This window comes from Malaclemys terrapin, chromosome 4 (genome assembly GCF_027887155.1).
Source record: "Malaclemys terrapin pileata isolate rMalTer1 chromosome 4, rMalTer1.hap1, whole genome shotgun sequence".
Taxonomy (NCBI): domain Eukaryota; kingdom Metazoa; phylum Chordata; order Testudines; family Emydidae; genus Malaclemys; species Malaclemys terrapin.
The window spans coordinates 95,847,154-95,866,258 of NC_071508.1; the positions used below are offsets into that span (position 1 = coordinate 95,847,154).

The 19,105-nt window shown below is 42.7% G+C and overlaps 1 protein-coding gene across 1 annotated transcript in view; it reads left to right on the plus strand.

Moving 5' to 3' along the window:
• Window positions 1-7,521: 7,521 nt before the first annotated feature.
• The window catches only part of AVEN (apoptosis and caspase activation inhibitor), a 168,908-nt gene continuing 157,324 nt past the window's right edge, over window positions 7,522-19,105 (plus strand). The window contains exon 1 of the mRNA XM_054027217.1: window positions 7,522-7,829. Coding sequence (XP_053883192.1) covers window positions 7,590-7,829 — 240 coding nt within the window. The 5' untranslated portion in view covers window positions 7,522-7,589. The remainder of the gene's footprint in view (window positions 7,830-19,105) is intronic.

Here is a 19,105-nt window from a genome sequence, read left to right on the forward strand (position 1 = left end):
TCTTGTTCTTAGTGTATTATTATCAGGATATTAATGTCATTGCAGAATGTTTTCTGTACTTGATAATATTTTTTGAAGACACCTGTAAAGAATAAAGGGGAGAGAGAGAATGAAGCTCATTAAACAGCACTGGACTTTCAATAGACTTATTTAGCACAAGATATCAACATTTTAAGCCATTGTATATTTATATAGAATGTTAGAAACAGTAAAAATGTTATTTTAATGTTTTAACTAACACAAATTGGTTCAAATGACTGTTTTTGCTGCAAATAAAACATTACAATCAGATTATTTTCATGCTTTCTTTGCATTTTGATTGCTGTTTCCACCATTCTACTCATAAATTAAACATGCATTTTAGGGAACTTTGCTTTGGTAGCATTCTGTAGCATTCTGAAACAATGCTAAGTGCAGCCAAAATAACTACTGTTTCATAAAGTATTCAGTCTTGTCACCCCTTATCTGCTGAATATTTTAGTAGGATACAGGACACGTTCTTCGATACACAGACATTTAAAGATTCACAATACAATGAGACTGGGATTCATAGTGTTCCTTTTTGAATGTAGTACACTATGCGTCATAATTGTCAACATTTCAAAAACAAATTAGGAAGATTCTGTGAAGAAGCCAGTGTTTGGGGAACCGTCAGGAGAACTGAGGGTAAGAGTGGGGTTCGTGAGTTGAGAGCATCTGGAGGAGGCAGGAGGGGAAGATGCAGTTAGAGATGCTTGGGGAGACACAAGGGGAGTATTGGTGTTAAAGAGGTTTGGGGGTGCCAGGGCTTAGATTAAAGAGCTAGATAGAAGAGAGGTTGTGTGGTTGAGGGATTTGGTGAGAGAGAGGAGAGCAGTCACTAGATTTTGGTAGAGGTGGGAAGAGGGTTAGACTGCACATAGAAAGGAGATGGCTAGGTTGGAGGGGAGTCAGGAGGACAACTGGTTCTGGTCTGGGTAAGGGAAGACTGAAAGAGGAGTTGCTCTGTAATAGCAACTTCTCTGCTCTAAGTAAACAATTAGTGGTTCAAAATACTTCATTCCCTGCCTCCTCCTTCCCTCTATTTAAAAGACTAGCAACTCAAGCCAAATATGGGAGAAATAGTACAGAATACTATGGTCTGGAATAGTGGCTGCACGGAAGGGCTACACAGCAGCCTTGCACCATGGCACTGGCTTGTGGGTCCCCAGCCACTCTGCACTCCATCTGCATATAGTTCAAATACTCAGACTTTATACAGGTGGATTTAATCATAATAAATAAATAACTTGTACTAGTAGGTTTGGGGCACACTGCAGAAATATTTAGCAAACTATTACACATCGCCATGTGTTTTATATTCAACAGCATAATTCTCAGCTGAAATACACACTTTCAAAGTGGGACACAAGTGTTGCATACATAGGTTCCATGAAATAACAGTATGCTGTAATATTGAAATGCCCTTAATATTTGTATTACTTTGAGCAATTTAGCACCAATACTGCCCATCTATATCCTGGGGTGGTGTTAAAGTGTATTTTGAGGAGGGGGCAAATAAAAATGTTGTGCCCACTATCTTTTAAAATCTATTTTATACTTTTGAAATAAAACTCCTTGGGTAATATTCATTCATGAAATAATGCTCATTGTAGTTAATGGTGTTATTCCAGGGATGAATTTGGTTGCTTGTATTTAGGACACTAGTAAAATTGTTCTGGTTTTGAACTACAAGGAACCTTCTCACCTTGTACAGTCTACACAATGGCAATTCATAATTGTAGTGTCTGTGCTCAACAAGCACCAGAGCTGCTCCTTTTGTGCATCCCTGAGGGCACATAATGCTGCAAAGTGGGGTGGTATAGAGGGAAAAGGTGTGTCCATAGCCCCAACTCACTCCATAAAAGGTTAAGTCTGTCACTGTCAGTGTAGTACTGCTGTACACTGGACCTCTCAAGAGGGATTCTATCTCCCCAAATTGTGCAGTTCCACACTGCTGTTTACTTGCACCAGTGGATAAATGCCATAATTTGGAGCTTTCAAAAATCTCTGCTCTTTGGTAGATCATTCAATCACTTATGAAGATATCACATTTTATTTGTCCTATTAGATGAAATATGACCATATAATTTCTGGAATAAGATAAACAGTACTTAAGCTTTTAGGGTATACACACACAGGATAATATTACTAATTATTTATTACTGATTGAGGATCTATGGTATGCTTAACATGGTACAAAATATAGAAGACAACCCCTCTGAGAAGTTTATGTTTTAAAAGACAGCAAAAACAGTTCAGACAGAAATACCAGATAGAAGTATACCTCTACCCCAATATAACGCGACCCGATATAACACGAATTTGGATATAACGCAGTAAAGCTGCACTCCGGGGGTGGGGGGGGTGGGAGGGGGGGGCTGTGCACTCTGGCGGATCAAAGCAAGTTCGATATAATGTGGTTTCATCTATAACACGGTAAGATTTTTTGGCTCCCGAGGAAAGCGTTATATTGAGGTAGAGGTGTAATTCCCAAAGCAAGCATATTGGTAATATGCTTATATCTATCTATCTACTGGGAGGAAGGGATGGTGAAAGGGAGTTTATAGGTTGGAGGGTCGTCGGAATAGAGGACCACTGATTCTGGTCTGGGTAGGAGAAGACTGAAGGAGATATTCTGTAGCAGCCACCTCCTCTCCTCCAGGAACAAAATTAGTGGCTCAAGCCATTTTGCCCCCTGACTCCTTCTCTCCTCCAGGTAAACAAGCATCAGAATTACGTGGTTTGGTCATTGGACCTGCAGAATTATATTGGTGAATCAGACTCTTTTGGTACATACTCTGTTTAGTATCATGTACAATTGATAACACTCTCCCTCCTGCAGGGTTCTCATCAAACTAAGCAAACAATAAAAAGCAAGGTCAGGTGTTAAACAAAGTTTCCCCAATAAGATTACGCTTCATAAAAGAAGTGTGTTTTAAGGAATGATTATAAAGTTTAACAGAAGGCAGCACAAACATTAGAGTGGGAAAAAGATACATTTGGGGCATATGGCAGGTGGCTTGAGACAAGTTAGATATCAGGGGCCTGTTTCTCAGTTTTGGTGGAAGAAACATCTGGGGGCCTACCTGGTCCCTACAGTAAAATACAGCAGCTTCAGTCCTGCTTTAACTTAGGCCACATTTACACAAAGACATTGCATCTATTTAACAAAACTGGTTTCTAGATTTATTTAGTTAGGTCAGTGCAACCTCCTTGTGTAAACTTTTAAATGAGTTTTTAATTCAGTAAAAAGCCAGTGTAAGGATGTCCATTGATTTAGAAATAATTTTAGTGAAGTTGGTGCAATTTCTATGTGTAGACTGGTGCTTACACTTGGCTGCTTATGCCATGGCCCCAAGTGACCAGCAGCCAAGAATAGCTTAATCACTATAGCTAAGCTCTGTCTGAGGTGGAAAGCTATTATGGTGGCACTGCATCACACAGATATTCCTACTAAGCCAGGGGGACTCTTGGGTGCCTGGATCACCAGCTTTATCAAACTTTACAAGTTGGGATATCTGATATATGTAGGAGTTTAGTGTGGTTGTTTTGTCTAATGTGGCATGGAGCAGGTCCTCAAGGAATCAATTTTGAAGCACTTAGAGGAGAGGAAAGTGATCAGGAACAATCAGCATAGATTCACCAAGGGCAAGTCATGCCTGACTAACCTAATTGCCTTCTATGATGAGATAACTGGCTCCATGGATTAGGGGAAAGCAGTGGATGTATTATTCCTTGACTTTAGCAAAGCTTTTGATATGGTCTCCCACAGTATTCTTGCTGGCAAGTTAAAGAAGTATGGGCTGGATGAATGGACAATAAGCAGAAGTGAAAGTAAGCCGGTACGGTCCAGCATACCAGCAAGAGCAGGTATGCCGTGCCGGGCTGGAGCGGCTTCTCTGACTGTGATTTAAAGGGCCCAGGACTCCAGCTGCTGCGGGGAGCCCCGGACCCTTTAAATCACCACCAGAGCCTTGCCACCGCTACCCCGGCCCTAGCCCGAGCCCTGCCGCCCCAGGGTAGTGGCAGCAGAGCTCCCGCGGTGATTTAAAGGGCCCGGAGCTCCGCAGTGGCCGGAGTCCTAGGCCCTTTAATTCACCCCTGAGCCCCGGGGCTCCCAGCCGCCTCTGCAGCTGGTAGCTCCGGGGTGGTTTAATGGTCCTGGGACTCCTAGCCACAGCCAGAGCTCCAGGGCCTTTAAATCTTGAAAGGCCCCGCCTCTTCCGATTGAGGCCATGCCTCTTCCGATTGAGGCCACGCCCGCTCAGGACTACGGCATACTGGTAAATCCTTTAAGTTACTTTCACCCCTGACTATAAGGTGGATAGAAAGCTGGCTAGATCATCAGGCTCAGTGGGTAGTGATCAATGGCTCTATATCTAGTTGGTAGCTGGTATCAAGCGGAGTGACCCAAGGGTCAGTCCTGGGGCCAGTTTTGTTCAATATCTTCATTAATGATCTGGACGATGGCGTGGACTGCACCCTCAGCAAGTTTGCAGATGACACTAAACTGGGAGGAGTGGTAGATACGCTGAAGGGTAGGGATAGGACACAGAGGGACCTAGACAAATTAGAGGATTGGGCCAAAAGAAACCTGATGAGGTTCAACAAGGACAAGTGCAAAGTCCTGCACTTAGGATGGAAGAATCCCATGCATTGCTACAGACTAGGAACCAAATGGCTAGGCAGCAGTTCTGCAGAAAAGGACCTAGGGGTTACAGTTGTCGAGAAGCTGAATATGAGTCAACAGTGTGCCCTTGCTGCATTTTGGGCTGTATAAGTAGGGGCATTGCCAGCAGATAGAGGGACGTGATAATTCCCCTCTATTCTGCATTGGTGAGGCCTCATCTGGAGTACTGTGTCCAGTTTTGGGCCCCACACTACAAGAAGGATGTGGAAAAATTGGAAAGAGTCCAGCGGAGGGCAACAAAAATGATTAGGCGGCTGGAGCACATGACTTATGAGGAGAGGCTGAGGGAACTGGGATTGTTTAGTCTGCAGAAGAGAAGATTGAGGGGGGAATTGATAGCTGCTTTCAAATACCTGGGCAGAGATCCTGGAACAATTTTTATAGTAGGGGTGCTGAAAGTGGAAACCATGTATTTGGTTGTAACTACTACTTTAAGCCAAGGGGTGCTGCCACACCCCCAGTTCCAGCACCCCTGATTCTGGAATGCAGTGAGGGGGCTGTGTCACCCTTGCCCTGTAAGTTGGGGTGCCTCAAAAGGCTTTGCTGCTGTTACTCCCAACCTGGGCTTCTCACAAACATTCAAACAGCATGCAGGTCACACCCTGAGTGTCTGTGTACAGCCAAGGCCCTGGTCCAGCAACCCTGACCCAGGGCCGGCACCAGGCACCAGCTTAACAAGCAGGGGCTTGGGGCGGCCAAGGGAGACGGGCGGCATGTGCGGCAATTCAGGGGCGGCAGGTCCCTCACTCCCTCTAGGAGCGAAGGACCTGCCGCCGAACTGCCGCCGCCGATCGCGGCTTTTTTTTTTTTCCTAATTGCCGCTGCCGGTCGCGATTGCTTTTTTTTTTTTTTTGCTTGGGGTGGCAGAAATGCTGGAGCCGGCCCTGCCCTGACCCCAGCAGCATGTCAGCAAACACCTGCCACACTTTGGCAGCCTTGGTTATTACTTGCAGGGTGACCTCCAACACACTCTCAGTCCTGGATTTTCCCCTAAAAACGTGTGTTCTGCACTGTCTAGCCATCTCCTGGACAGTCCAAATATATTAGGTCTGTTGCCCTGTAAGGGGATCAACACACAACAGTCTGCTGCTTTAAATGAAGTTAACCGAACAATTCACAATACCAGATTATTTTAATTAAAGAATAAAAGAACTTTAGTTAACTATAGATAGTTTTTGAATACAAGTAATGAGGCATTAAGGTTAGAAACACCACAAGAAAAATAAAAATGAAACCCTTTCTAAACTTAACAGACTAGATTTGATTCAAGGTGAAATTCCTTAACACGTTTCCAGTAACATTCCTGACCAAAATCTCAGGCCAGGATAGACTCCCAAAATCCAACAGCTGTTTCTTTTGTCTTTTAGGTGAAAAGAGAGAGATGGACAGGGCGAGATACAATGGGCTGTTTTGCCCCTCACTTTTATAATTCAGGTTTCAGAGTAGCAGCCGTGTTAGTCTGTATCCGCAAAAAGAACAGGAGTACTTGTGGCATCCGAAGAAGTGGGCTGTAGTCCACGAAAGCTTATGCTCTAATAAATTTGTTAGTCTCTAAGGTGCCACAAGTACTCCTGTTCTTTTTATAATTCAGTCACCCTTTGAAATGCATTTTCTGGAGAGTGACCCCTAGATAAAGTTCTTTCCAGCTGAGAGCAAGGAGGCATGGCATCTAATGGGGGAGAAGTTTCATGCTAAGATGCAGATCTGTTTATTCCTTTCACTCTTCCTTGTCAAAGAATGGCTACTTGATAGGTGACGGCCCATCAGTTTTGATGTTCCCTGGCTAGAGGTGTCAACTTGTCCTTTGTCTTTGAAAAACAGATTTATCCACTCCACAGACTTGTCCGGTAAACATACTTCAGTCATGATTTCAGCATATGTTCATAACTTTACATATAATATTGTTACATACACTTCACCATGATATTACTGACCAGCAAATGATACCTTACAAGGCATATTTTATACATTACAATAGTGTGTAGGGTGTGAATACAGAGGTCCATTCTGTCACAGTGGGTTTAGTATACTTGTGGCAGCTCACTATGGTTGTTTGTGGTGTGCAAGCATTAATGTAGTTGTGATATGTGTGCCATGGTTGTGTTGTGTGGAAATTGATGCTGATACAGGTCTCAATATGTTACGTCAGGATATTGTGTGTAGTGAAAGTGCTCACTAGCCTGTTGGAGGTGCATAGGGGGCTCATTGTGTTTACGTTGTGTGGGGAGGTTCAGTGTTATGGGTTGTGTGTGTGTGCAAGAATGGGCCAATGATGGGGTTTGGTGTGTTGTGTAGCCATTGTGGAGTGTGTGTGCAGGGAACTTGGTGAGTTGTGGTTGTGTTGTTGCATGGTTTAGTTGTTATGGGATTTGGTATGCTTAGTTGTAAGGGTCTCAGTGTGGTGCTGAGTTAGTGGCCACCCTGGTTGTGTTGTGCTGTGTGGGTCCCCTGTGATTATGTTGTGTAGGGGTCACTGTGGTTGCAATGGGCTTGGTATGGATGTGTTGTGCAGGAGTCACTGTGGTTGTGAGAGGTGTGGGGTGGTTTTGTTGTACAGTGCTGGGCTCAGGGTGGTTATTTTTGGGGGGATGTCACTGGTTGCGAGGGGCTCGGGTGGTGGTGGACTTGGCGTGATTGTGTTGTGCGGGGGACACCGTGGTTGTGAGGAACTCTTGTGCTATTCGGTGTTGGGCAGGGGTTGCTGCGGTTGGGAAGGATTTGAGGGGCCGGAGCGTCGTGCCATCCCGGTGGGAGCGGACCAGGTGCCCTCTCTTTCGGGCCTGCCCGGTGGCGGTTTCCGGGGGCGGGGACCGGTGCTGCACGGGCCAGGCCGGCTCTCGGCTGCACACGCGGCGGGAAGGCGAGGAGCTGCCAGGCCATGCAGGCGGAGCGCGGTGGAGGCGGCGGCCGGCCCCGGCGGGGAGGCTGCAGGCAGGGCAGGAGGAGGCCCGGCGGCGGGGACAGAGCAGCGGAAGGCGGCGGGGACGGGCCCAGCCGGGGAGGCGGGGGCCGCGGAAGAGGCGGTGTTCATGGGCACGGAGGAGGCGGGGGCCGAGGCAGGCGAGACCCTCGGGGCAGGGGGGCAGCGTCTCTTCTCCCTGCTCGCTACCACAGGCGGGTAAGAGGGAGCAGATACCGCGGCACGCGCCCTCCTTAGTCCGCCCCGGGAACGGGCTGCTGCAGCTACCACAGCAGGCAAAGGCCCCGCTCGTCCCTGCTTGCTGCTCCCTTCCCAGGACGCGCCCTCCTCGCTGACTGGACGCCGCTGGGCCCCCAGCTGCAGGCTGGGTTGGAGGGGCGCCCTGCAGGAGGGGAGGCGTAGCACCCCCCTCTCTCCTGCAGTGCTGGGTCTGAAAATTACCCCGGAGGTGGTCGCGAGCCGAGCCCGGGGTTGGACTCCCCCGAGCGTGTTTTGTGAGACTCCGGGGAGGGGACACACTGTGCACCGCTTGAAATGCAGATTTGGATTTCGTGGCGTGAATCCATCTCTAGCGTGACGCTGAAAAGTGCCTTTTTCAAGAACACGTTTGTTTGGCAAAGTGGGAGGAGGGAGGCACCAACTACGGCACCAGTGATTAGCTGCAGAAGCTGAGAGGACATTGTGCCCTCCCCGGCATATCACACGTCACCCACCCCTTTGACGTAAATTCTGCTTATGACGTTGTGCTGTAATGTTGGGATCAATGGTTCAGTATTTCTGGTTCTTATACTGTGGTTCTTCATTATGCTGTCTGGTTAATCTCCCAATTAAATTGTGAGTGAGCCCCTGACTACACTAAGCAACAAAGAGTCCTGTGGCACCTTTAAGACTAACAGATATATTGGAGCATAAGCTTTCGTGGATGAATGCCCACTTCCTCCGATGCATGCCTGACTACACTAGTATTCTGGTACCATGGGGAGAAAGGTGTAGATTACACTCTGAGCCCTAGATGATGTGATGATTTAAAATGTTGGTGTCAGCTGGTGTATCAGCTGTGTTAGGGCTCCCACCATTGCTAATGCTAGTATATGCTTATGCTGGTATATGGCCTTAACCCCAGTCCTGCAATGTAATGCACAAATGGATCCTTGTGCAGATTCAGGGCCTTAAAGTATAAAATGAAATTCGTGGTTGGTGCCATTACTTAAAATGTATTCACTAATAATTTAATTTGTATACAATATAAACTTCCATGGTGATACAGACATAAAAATGACTAGACTCTCTATTTTGAATATTAAGTTTTGTTTTCAACCCTGGGGCATACAAATGCAGGTGGAATAAAAGCACTGTGCAGCACCTGCAATAATTGAGAAAACCAATAGCTTTGGCTTATTTTGTGCTGGATCCTGCAAGAGTACAGACAAGATGAAACAGGAAGTAAAGTCCTAAAGCGTTTTGACATCTACTGCAGAGAATATAACAAATATAACTGCCCCATGATAGGGCTTGTCTACAGGGGAAAGCGCTTGCAAAATTTATTTAATTCAGTTAGTTGAAGCTATTTGTGTGTGGGAGGTGTGTGAGCGCATGCATGTGTGTGGCCTTTAAATAACAGTTTCAACTTTTGTATTATTTCTTTTTGTATCTGGATATTTTTGTATATATTCCAGTATTGTTGATTATTTACAGACAGTTTTTCTAACTTTAAAGGGAAACAGTCAACCTAAAATCACATTTCTTTTGTATGAATTTTTTAACCTGATATTTTTGGAAGTAGCCCCCAAAGGTTTACTATAACTAAGAGAACAGAGAGAGTTTTTTAGTTCTCTATTTTCTCAGTTTGTTTACTTTGTGCATTTGACAATACTTTCACTATTTTATTGATAGTTATACTTTGTATCAAGTGCACTAGCATGATGACATCACCCTTATCCATGGCCGAGAATATAGTGAACAGTGTCTTTAAGAGCCCAGTAATCCTCATTTTCTTCCCCAGGCTCTTTAAGAGAGTGTTTAACAATAAGGCATGGTCTACACTTAAAAATTAGATCGACTTTGCTATGTCACTCAGGGCTGTGAAAAATTTCACGCTTTGAGTGCCATAGTTAAGTTGACTGAACCCCAGGTGCAGACACAGCTAGGTTGATGGAATGACTCTTCCATCGACCTAGCTACCACCTTTTGGAGAGGTGAATTAACTACATGGATTGAAAAACTCCTTCCATCAATGGAGGAAGCGTCTCCACTACGGTGCTGTGGTGGCACAGCGCTGTAGCTGTGGCCTAAGGCTTTGTCTTCAGTAGAGAAATTCAATGTTAAGCGTGGTGGGACCTTATATTTGCTCACAAAAGTACTCCCAATGGTGTATGTGTGCAACAACTGTAGTTTGGATTAGACTTACTTCCAGCAAGACTAACCACTGTCAAAAACAACAAGGAGTCTGGTGGCACCTTAAAGACTAACAGATTTATTTGGGCATAAGCTTTCGTGAGTAAAAACCTCACTTCTTCGGATGCATAGAGTGAAAGTTACAGATGCAGGCATTATATACTGACACATGGAGAGCAGGGAGTTACTTCACAAGTGGAGAACCAGTGTTGACAGACATTGCATCCGAAGAAGTGAGGTTTTTACTCACGAAAGCTTATGCCCAAATAAATCTGTTAGTCTTTAAGGTGCCACCAGACTCCTTGTTGTTTTTGTAGATACAGACTAACACGGCTACCCCCTGATACTTAACCACTGTCAGTATCCTCTATGTTGTTCTGTTACGTCAGTGCCAGTCGGACTGAGATGGATTGTATGATAGCACCAACAGCGCAAACAGTGCTCCCAGAGCTATCCCATAATTTCCCTGCCCATGTGCTTGGAACTGGCAGTTCCCCTTTGGGTATTTTGAAGACCTCGAACCAGGCCATCCCCGATCCTTCAACCAGCTCCTGTAGCTCCCTGGGACCTGTGGGGAGGGAAGATCTTGTCCTGTTGGCTCTTAGTTTGCTAGAATCCACAGAAGTACTAGGAATATCTGCCTCCTCCAATCCCTTCTGCTCCTACCAGGTCACTCTAAATGCTCCTTGGGGCCCATGGAGGAGCCCTGGGGAGAGAAGACTATACTCTCCATCCCAACCAACCTGGTCCTGGTCAGGCATTTTGGGAGAGCTTTCCTGTTTGGATTAGAACCATTTTAATGTGGTAGATCTTGAACCTGAACTACTTGATGTTCCTTAAAAATAATTTCAGACCTGTATTCTTACACAGAGTTTAAAAATACATCACAAAGTCAGAATATAAATCCCTTGCTTAGAAAACTATTGAGGGTAAGCTATTTGATATTTGAATCCCTTTTTGCTGTTGGCATTTCAGTCTCTAATATGGAAGTCTCTGTTGTATTATGCCTGCAATTATGGTAAACCTAGGTGAGATCTATTAAGATTATGTCAAATTAAATTAAAGTCCGATTTTTTGATCTGCTCAGCCTACTTCCATGCAGATGAGAGATGAAATGCAAATAAAATTACAGGAAAACAGAGACCAGTAATTCAGTAAACCTATAATAAAGTACACTTTTATGAACAAAATTGTTTCATATACTGAGGGAACATGTAAAATCTGCTTTTCTAGCAATTAGCATGCAGCATTTAATCACTTGTATATTATCAGTAATGTCATTAGTCAGCTGGATTGACTTGAAAACTGTTATTTAGTCACAATGTTATATGCTTTTAACATCTTAATTATTAGAAGATGGAGAACATTAAGCCGCTAGAGTCCTTGCCCTCACTTAATGTGTATATAACCAGCTGTGCCACTTTTGAATTCTACAAAGGCCCACTAATTCTGTCAAGGTCCAAAATTCAGTTTCCCATTCTGTGGTGGATATTAGCATTGAAGGGGATAACAAACATTCACAGACTGCTAATTGTCATGAATATTGGAGCCATTCATACAGTCTGATCTGCATGGCTGGAAAGCTGTACCTGCGAAGGCCTAATGACAACAAACATGAAATAGGAGGCAAAGTCCTAAAGCTTTTTGACATCTACTGCAGAGTATATAACAAAGATAACTGCCCCACGATAGGGTTTGTCTACAGGGGAAAGTGCTTGCAAAATAAGGAAGGATGTGAATTTCAATGCAACAGCTATTCTATACTAATCCCCCATGTGGACAGTCTTGTTCTGCTTATTTATGTGGGGACACTCAGGAAACTTAAGGTGAATCAAGTAAAGGAGTGGCGTCAATAAAGTTAAAGTGCAGCTATTTAAAGCACTTCACTCCTGAATGAGAGCAGCCACATGGAGGTTTAAGAGGCTTTAACTTACGAGCACTGATGTCACACTATTAGTAGATTCATCTTAAGTTTCATGAGTGACCCTGTGTAGACAGAAGAACAGGAGTACTTGTGGCACCTTAGAGACTAACAAATTTATTAGAGCATAAGCTTTCGTGGGCTACAGCCCACTTCTTCGGCATCCGAAGAAGTGGGCTGTAGCCCACGAAAGCTTATGCTCTAATAAATTTGTTAGTGCCGAAGAAGTGGGCTGTAGCCCACGAAAGCTTATGCTCTAATAAATTTGTTAGTGCCGAAGAAGTGGGCTGTAGCCCACGAAAGCTTATGCTCTAATAAATTTGTTAGTCTCTAAGGTGCCACAAGTACTCCTGTTCTTCTTTTTGCGGATACAGAGTAACACGGCTGCTACTCTGAAACCTGTGTAGACAGGCTTTAAGGTTCTTTTTGCTCAGAATGAGTGTCTACAAGGGGAACTATTGTGAAATAGCTGATTCTGGGCTATTTCCCCATGTAAGCAAGTCCTTAATCTGTAATGTAAATCTCTAATGCTGTTTTGTAATAATATTTTCCTGTCTGAAATGCAAACAAAAACCATTTTAAAACACTGATGCCCCACACTGTGTCAGTCATTGATTAGGCATGGTTAGTCTCAGGGCTTGTCTACATGGGGACATTCAGGAAACTTAAGACCAATTAACATATGGTGTGAAGTTAATGCACATAAAGCACATTAAACCTCTCTGTGGATGCTCTAATTCAGAAGTAAAGTGGCCTAAGGGCTTGTTTACACTTGAAAGTGAGGGCTTGTCTACACTTACATTTTATAGCGCTGTAACTTGCTGGCTCAGGGTTGTGAAAAATCACCCCCCCGGAGCACAGCAAGTCTGAGCGCTTTAAAGCACTAGTGTAGGCAGGCTCCGAGCACTGGGAGCTGCACTCCCAGTGCTCGGAGCTAATCCCCTCATGGAGGTGGATTACTAGGAGCGCTGAGAGAGCTCTCTCCCAGCGCTCACGCGTGACCACACTCGCATTTCAAAGCGCTGCTGTGGGAGCATTCCCGCGGCAGCACTTTGAAGTTTCCAGGGTAGACATACCCTTAGGCCTTGTCTACACTGCCACTTTACAGCACTGCAACTTTCTCGCTCTGGGGGGTGGGGGGGGTGAAAAAACACCCTCCTGAGCGCTGCAAGTTTCAGTGCTGTAAAGTGGCAGTGTAGATAGTGCACCGGTGCTGGTAGCCGTGCTCCCAGCGAGTGTAGCTACTCCCCTCGTGGGGGTGGGTTTTTTTTGCAGTATGCTCTCTCCCAGTGCTGGTGCTGCAACTACACAGCAACATTAAAGTGCTGTTGCAGTGTGAAAAAACACCCCCCTAGTGATGCAAGTTTCAGTGCTGTAAAGTGGCAGTGTAGATAATGTTACAGTGCTGGGAGCTATTCCCCCCGCAGAGGTGGTTTTATTACAGCGCTGGGAGACCTTGGTTTTATTACAGCGCTGGAACCGTGACTACACAGTCACGTTAAAGTGCTGCCACATACCCTTATTCTGGAATAAGTATCTACACATGGAGTTATTAAGGATTAGGGTTTTGGTTTTTTTTAAGACAAATCCTTAGTTTGCTGTGGTTTAATCCTCTAAATGAGAGCATCCACACAGGATTTTAATGCACTTTAATTTGTGTAATAAATAGCAGTGTCTATACTGGGGTTTTTGTTGACATAGCTATGTCAGTGAGTGGGGTGTTTTTTCCACACCCCTGACAAACACAGCTATGCCAACATAACTTTTAAATGTAGATCAAGTCTCAGTGTAGGTTGACCCACAACAGATGTTTTGTGTTAGTTACTAGTAAATCTCTGTACCAAAAGCAACTGAGGCTTTGTCTAGACGTAAAGTTTAAATCGACATAGCTACATTGGTCAGGGGTGTGAAAAATCCACAAGCCTGACCGATGTAGCTGTGCCAGCTTAACCCCAAGTGTAGATGCAGTTAAGTTGGTTGAAGAATGCTTCCATTACTCTAGCTACTGTTGTTGGGGGAGATGGTGTTCCGACACTGATGGAAAAACCCCTTCCATTTGTGTAGGCTTCAGCCATACTAGAGGGTTATGCCAACACAGTTAGAGTGACAGAGCCATGCTGGTATAGTCTCCTATGTGTAGACATGGTATTAGAATGGAAACATTTTAACTTTTGAGCTCTGGAGTTCAGGATTCTGCTTTTCCCTTGGAAGCTTTGATGGTATCAGAGGCATCAGAGAAGCGTGTTTTTTGTCCAGGCTTGCAAGAGAAACTTACAACTTGAACTCTAGGATAGTAAAGGAGAAAATAACTTTAAAATATTTAGTTTTAAAATACAAATGTATTTTGTTAATTTTGTGTCTAAATATATTTTATGTTACTGATTTACATCTCAAACATTTTTGTGTTTTTAAGTATTTTGATCTGTTTTTCTTTTCTTTGCTTTCTTTTTTAAAAATCTGATTTATGTATTATCAGTGCACCTCTCTGAAGTATCTGGAACTTTATTAAGGGATTGACACAATTGCTGTGTCATTCTTTTAGAAAATAAGCCTAGAATCACTCAGGTTAGAACACTATGAGAAACAGTGTGACTAATGTCTGACATTCTTCCTTGGGGAGGGGGAAAAAAGGAGACTGACAACCAAATGGTGTTACCTTTGACCAGGATGCGCTTTATTTTAATTGGCCCAAAGACTGAATGTTCCCAGTTCTCCACCACAATGTGATACACCTCTACCTCGATATAATGCTGTCCTTGGGAGCCAAAAAATCTTACCGCGTTATAGGTGAAACCGCGTTATATCAAACTTGCTTTGATCCACCGGAGTGCGCAGCCCCGCTCCCCCCGGAACACTGCTTTACAGCATTATATCTGAATTTGTGTTATATTGGGTCGCATTATATCGGGGTAGAAGTGTATATGGGAGAACCAAGCTCTGGGGCAGTTGGTTTGCCAAATGTCATATTTCATTGCGGGTGTGGGTCATATTGGATAATTCTATGTTGCTTGCTCTATTAAACCATCTAATTTATGTTAAAAAAAATGGAACACATTTGCAGTTACTTTTTTCTTTGTTTGTAGATTAGACATTATAGTATATCAAGTACTAATTTTTCTATGAACCCAACATAATATTTGTCTCCATTTTTATCCTGTATAATTTCTTTATCTTAATATTCTAGACAGTTTTGTATTTTATTCCATGTTCTACCATGAAGTTTTTCTACTTTTATCTTTGTCATAGTCTGCCTATACAGAAAAAAGCAAATCCTTTCTGAAACTCTGAATAAATGATATAAAGTTTTCTTTTGATAATTATCTTGACTGGATGCTCCTCAGGCAGCCTCAAAATTGCTTTAGGGCTTGCCTTCTAATTCTGTATTTTTTGTCATTACATTTGTAACATAAGGTAGTGTGCTCTCTAACTTCCATATATTTTTCTCACTGCTGAGTGACACATTAGATATGTTTTGTGAAGCCTGCTGCTTCAGTGTAGCTGGAAGTATCTGGTCTGTTGTGACTTTTCTGGCAGCTAGGGAGGTCAGAGTGCATTTTTTATGTTCTGAATGGTGGAAATTGAATGGATAGATCTGTTGCTTGCTTTCTTACTCCCTTTCCTGTGGTTAGCCTCTTGATGGCATCAAATTCACTTCAGTCTCAAACTGGAACTTCATTATCTCTGTGTATTTTATTTAAAGATATAACGCTGGTCTAAATTAATATCTAATGTTATCAGCCTAAGGTAAATTCTGTCTAGTCAATAAAACTTGACTTGAACCTTTTGTAGCTTGATCAATACTATTGCTTCACTAATCTTGCAGTCATTGTGAACAGGAGGTGGAGGGTGGCATATGATATATTTTGCTCTTGGAGTCTTTGTAGTAGCCAAAAGGACTGCTCACACAAATAGGACTGCAGAATTGGGCCCATATTAAGTGATGCTTCTATTCAGCAAAAACTCTCAACAGGAATCTAAAATATATATACATGAAGTCAGTGGAAGTTGTGCCTGAGTAAGAAATATTGAATAGTTCCCTTCAATATTAATTAAAGAATTTACAAATCATAAAATCGATTTTTATATTAATTTATGTCTGCAGCATTGCAACTAATCAGATTACTACTTTGTCACACTTACAGGGCTAACTACACCTTTGTCCCCTTGCTAGGTGTCTCTGAGTGCACTCCATCAGGTATCAGGCCTTGTGCCTTTACATTGGGCCATTGGCTACAGATGATCTTGGTAAGCGAGTCTACTAGCTTTGGCACCTATGGTTCTTTCCTTTGGGAGCCTATGACCAGTCATATAGTGACCAAACAGCCTTCTTAAAAGATTTAAGGCTTGTTTAATGTTAACAGCTGGAACAAAGCATTTAGAGATAAAGGATTTTAAAACACACATCTATCTTACCTATAGACTTATCTTCAGGGGACGCTAATCTAGACAGGTGTAAATTCTTACCTCTGTCAGTCTGAATGGCTCCCCCAAAACAGCCTCCCTCCAGAAAGAGAATCTCTCTTTATTCAGCCAGAGATGTCTTGTCCTTTTCTGTTCCTGTTTTTTCCCCTGCTTGTCCACACCAATTTGGTAGGCTGCATAGGAAATTGAGCCAGTCTCCTCAGAGTGAATGGCTCCGCCATTGTCCTGTAATAGCCCTCAAGCATTTACCATAGATGGCTTATCTTAAGTCATTGTTTTCCCATTCTGCTTATTTTCCCAACAACCCTTAACCCAATATAGTCTTACAGTGAACATCCCAATAACCATGTCAACATACAATATTAATAAATTATTACAGAACTGCTGTAAGTCCATCATATAGTGTCTTTTTCTAATCCAAGTAAGAAAAGTTATTCTGTCCCCCTCCCCCTTTTTACATCTTTGGTTCTGTCTTTGCACTTCTACTATCTTGCTTCTGCTGTTCTGAACAGTTTTGTCTCTGTATTTCTCCCAGGATGTCTTTGGTAGTTTCTTTAATTTATAAGCAGATATGCTTAGAGGTCATCCTGAAATTCTGGGAACTTTTAAAGGTGTCCTCATTTAAGTTGCCTATATTTTTAACTCTAAAAGAGGGAAAATTATTTTAAAGGATTTTATATAAACCATTAACGCTCTTCAGTTTATATTATAAAGGGGGGGCATTATTTGGAAGAAACTGTATATTGATAATTGTTTTAAGTATTTAAGAGAACTTAATTCCAAGACTTCTTACAAGAACTTAACAACACATTTTGTTAGAAAAAATAAGTATAAGTTGAGAAAGAATAGAATTAAAGGTCAGAGAATTTGCCATTATACCATTTTTCTGTACTACTCAGCTTAAAATACAGCATTCTGACTGCCAAGGAAACAGCATTAGTCATGAACAGCAGGTGGGGTAGGTAGTCTAACCTTTCTGTTTTGTGCTGATCATATCCTGTATTTGTGTGCATGACTGCCTTAGTTATTCAGAAATAGATGATAGTTGACCATTTAAAATAAATTGTGTAAGGTAAGTGCTTCAAAACATAAAAACAATGTGGGAATATATTTCTCATCTCACTTTGTGGTATTTTCCATAGTGTGCAACAGACCAAAATTTGAATGTTCATCTTCAGTTGGATTCTTAGGGATTGTAGCTGCAATCCTTACCACAGGAAAAACTCAGTAGAAATATTACCTGTACAAGGACCAGGGAAAACTTGCTTGTCTTATTCACGTGTAGTCATCCCCAGTGAAGTCCATGGAACTATTCACGTAAGCCAAATGGGATTCTGTCAGTAGTCATGCTAAGGGAACAGAAAACTAACTTTGTAAAATGGTTAGCAAAAGTTATACGTTCTGGTGGTTCAGAAATCTTTATCCCAGAATATTCTAATTTGTCTAAAAATCAGTCTTATTTTTCATCATGGGAATTTTAAGTGGGTTCATAGTTCTGTGTAAATGGACTGCTAATGTGAAATTGCTTCCATTTCCTATTTCCTCACAAAAGTAAGTGAGTGATGGGAACAGTATTATTGCTTTTCAGCCCTACATAATCTAATCATGTTGTTCTTTAGTAGTCCTTAATAGGACCCCATGACAAATACTGGAATGAATATTTCTGACTGTTTTAAAAACAGCAAAGTAATTCATACCTGTATAAATCTGTCTTATGGAATGAGGGGCTCCCAGTTTTTCCCCTCCACTTTTATGTATGGTATTCCTTTGCATTTGTATTTGTATCTGTCTTCTTCTTTATTGCTTTAAAAATGCCACCTGGTATAAGAATGAGGCTTCAATGTTTCTGTTGGTAGACCTCAATAACAGAACCTTGCCAGTGAAATCGGTAAATTCAGTGGAGTGTGTGAGAACCTTGCCTCAAGGTTACTGCAGTTCTGCTTCTATTCCTGCCTTTCCCCAGAGGATAGCTATAGAAAGATTCTCTTTAACCCTGGGGTGGCCAGACTTTTTTGACTTGTAGAATTGCACAGGGATGAGAGATTGAGATTCTAGGTCACAACTGTCCCTGGGCTACTTCTCTTATGTTGCCAACATGTTGCATTGCTTTAAGCTTATTCTTATTGCCTGAACATTGTAGCTTTACCCATATTCTCTTTTGGGGATGTACCACTCAGTTACTGCTGCTTTGTGTTCTTCAACTTATTCCTGTCCCTATTAATTCATAGCAACAATGGGAACTCGTGGAAGTAACTGAAACTGAAGTGATATTATACTCCCTTTTTCTTTCTCCTTAACAGCAATCTTTAGCAAGAGTGCAAAAAGTAAATGGCCCCTAAGAGGTGGATTAAAAATGAGTACAGAGAAGTACAATTGTTAGAACTGTGGTCCATAAAGAAAGTTTTAGCTTGGGGCTCTGATCCTCAAATGGATCTATGTGGGCAGCATCTTACACGTGAGCGATGCCCTGTTGACTTCTTCGAATGATTACAAGAGGCTGTTCGTACAGAGTCAGTTGCAGGATCAGGGCCTAATTGTGCAACAACTTTGATAGGATAGGATTGTGAGACTTTCTGTGGACAGATGGCAATGCAAAATGGTGTTTTGTCAAGGCATTTCTAGTACATTCATCACTAATGTATCACAGCACCAATAAGCTTACATAAAAAATGTATTCTCTACCTTTCCCCCATTTTACCCCAAGTTCAGTGTGTGTGGATTGTAAAAGTATTTTAAT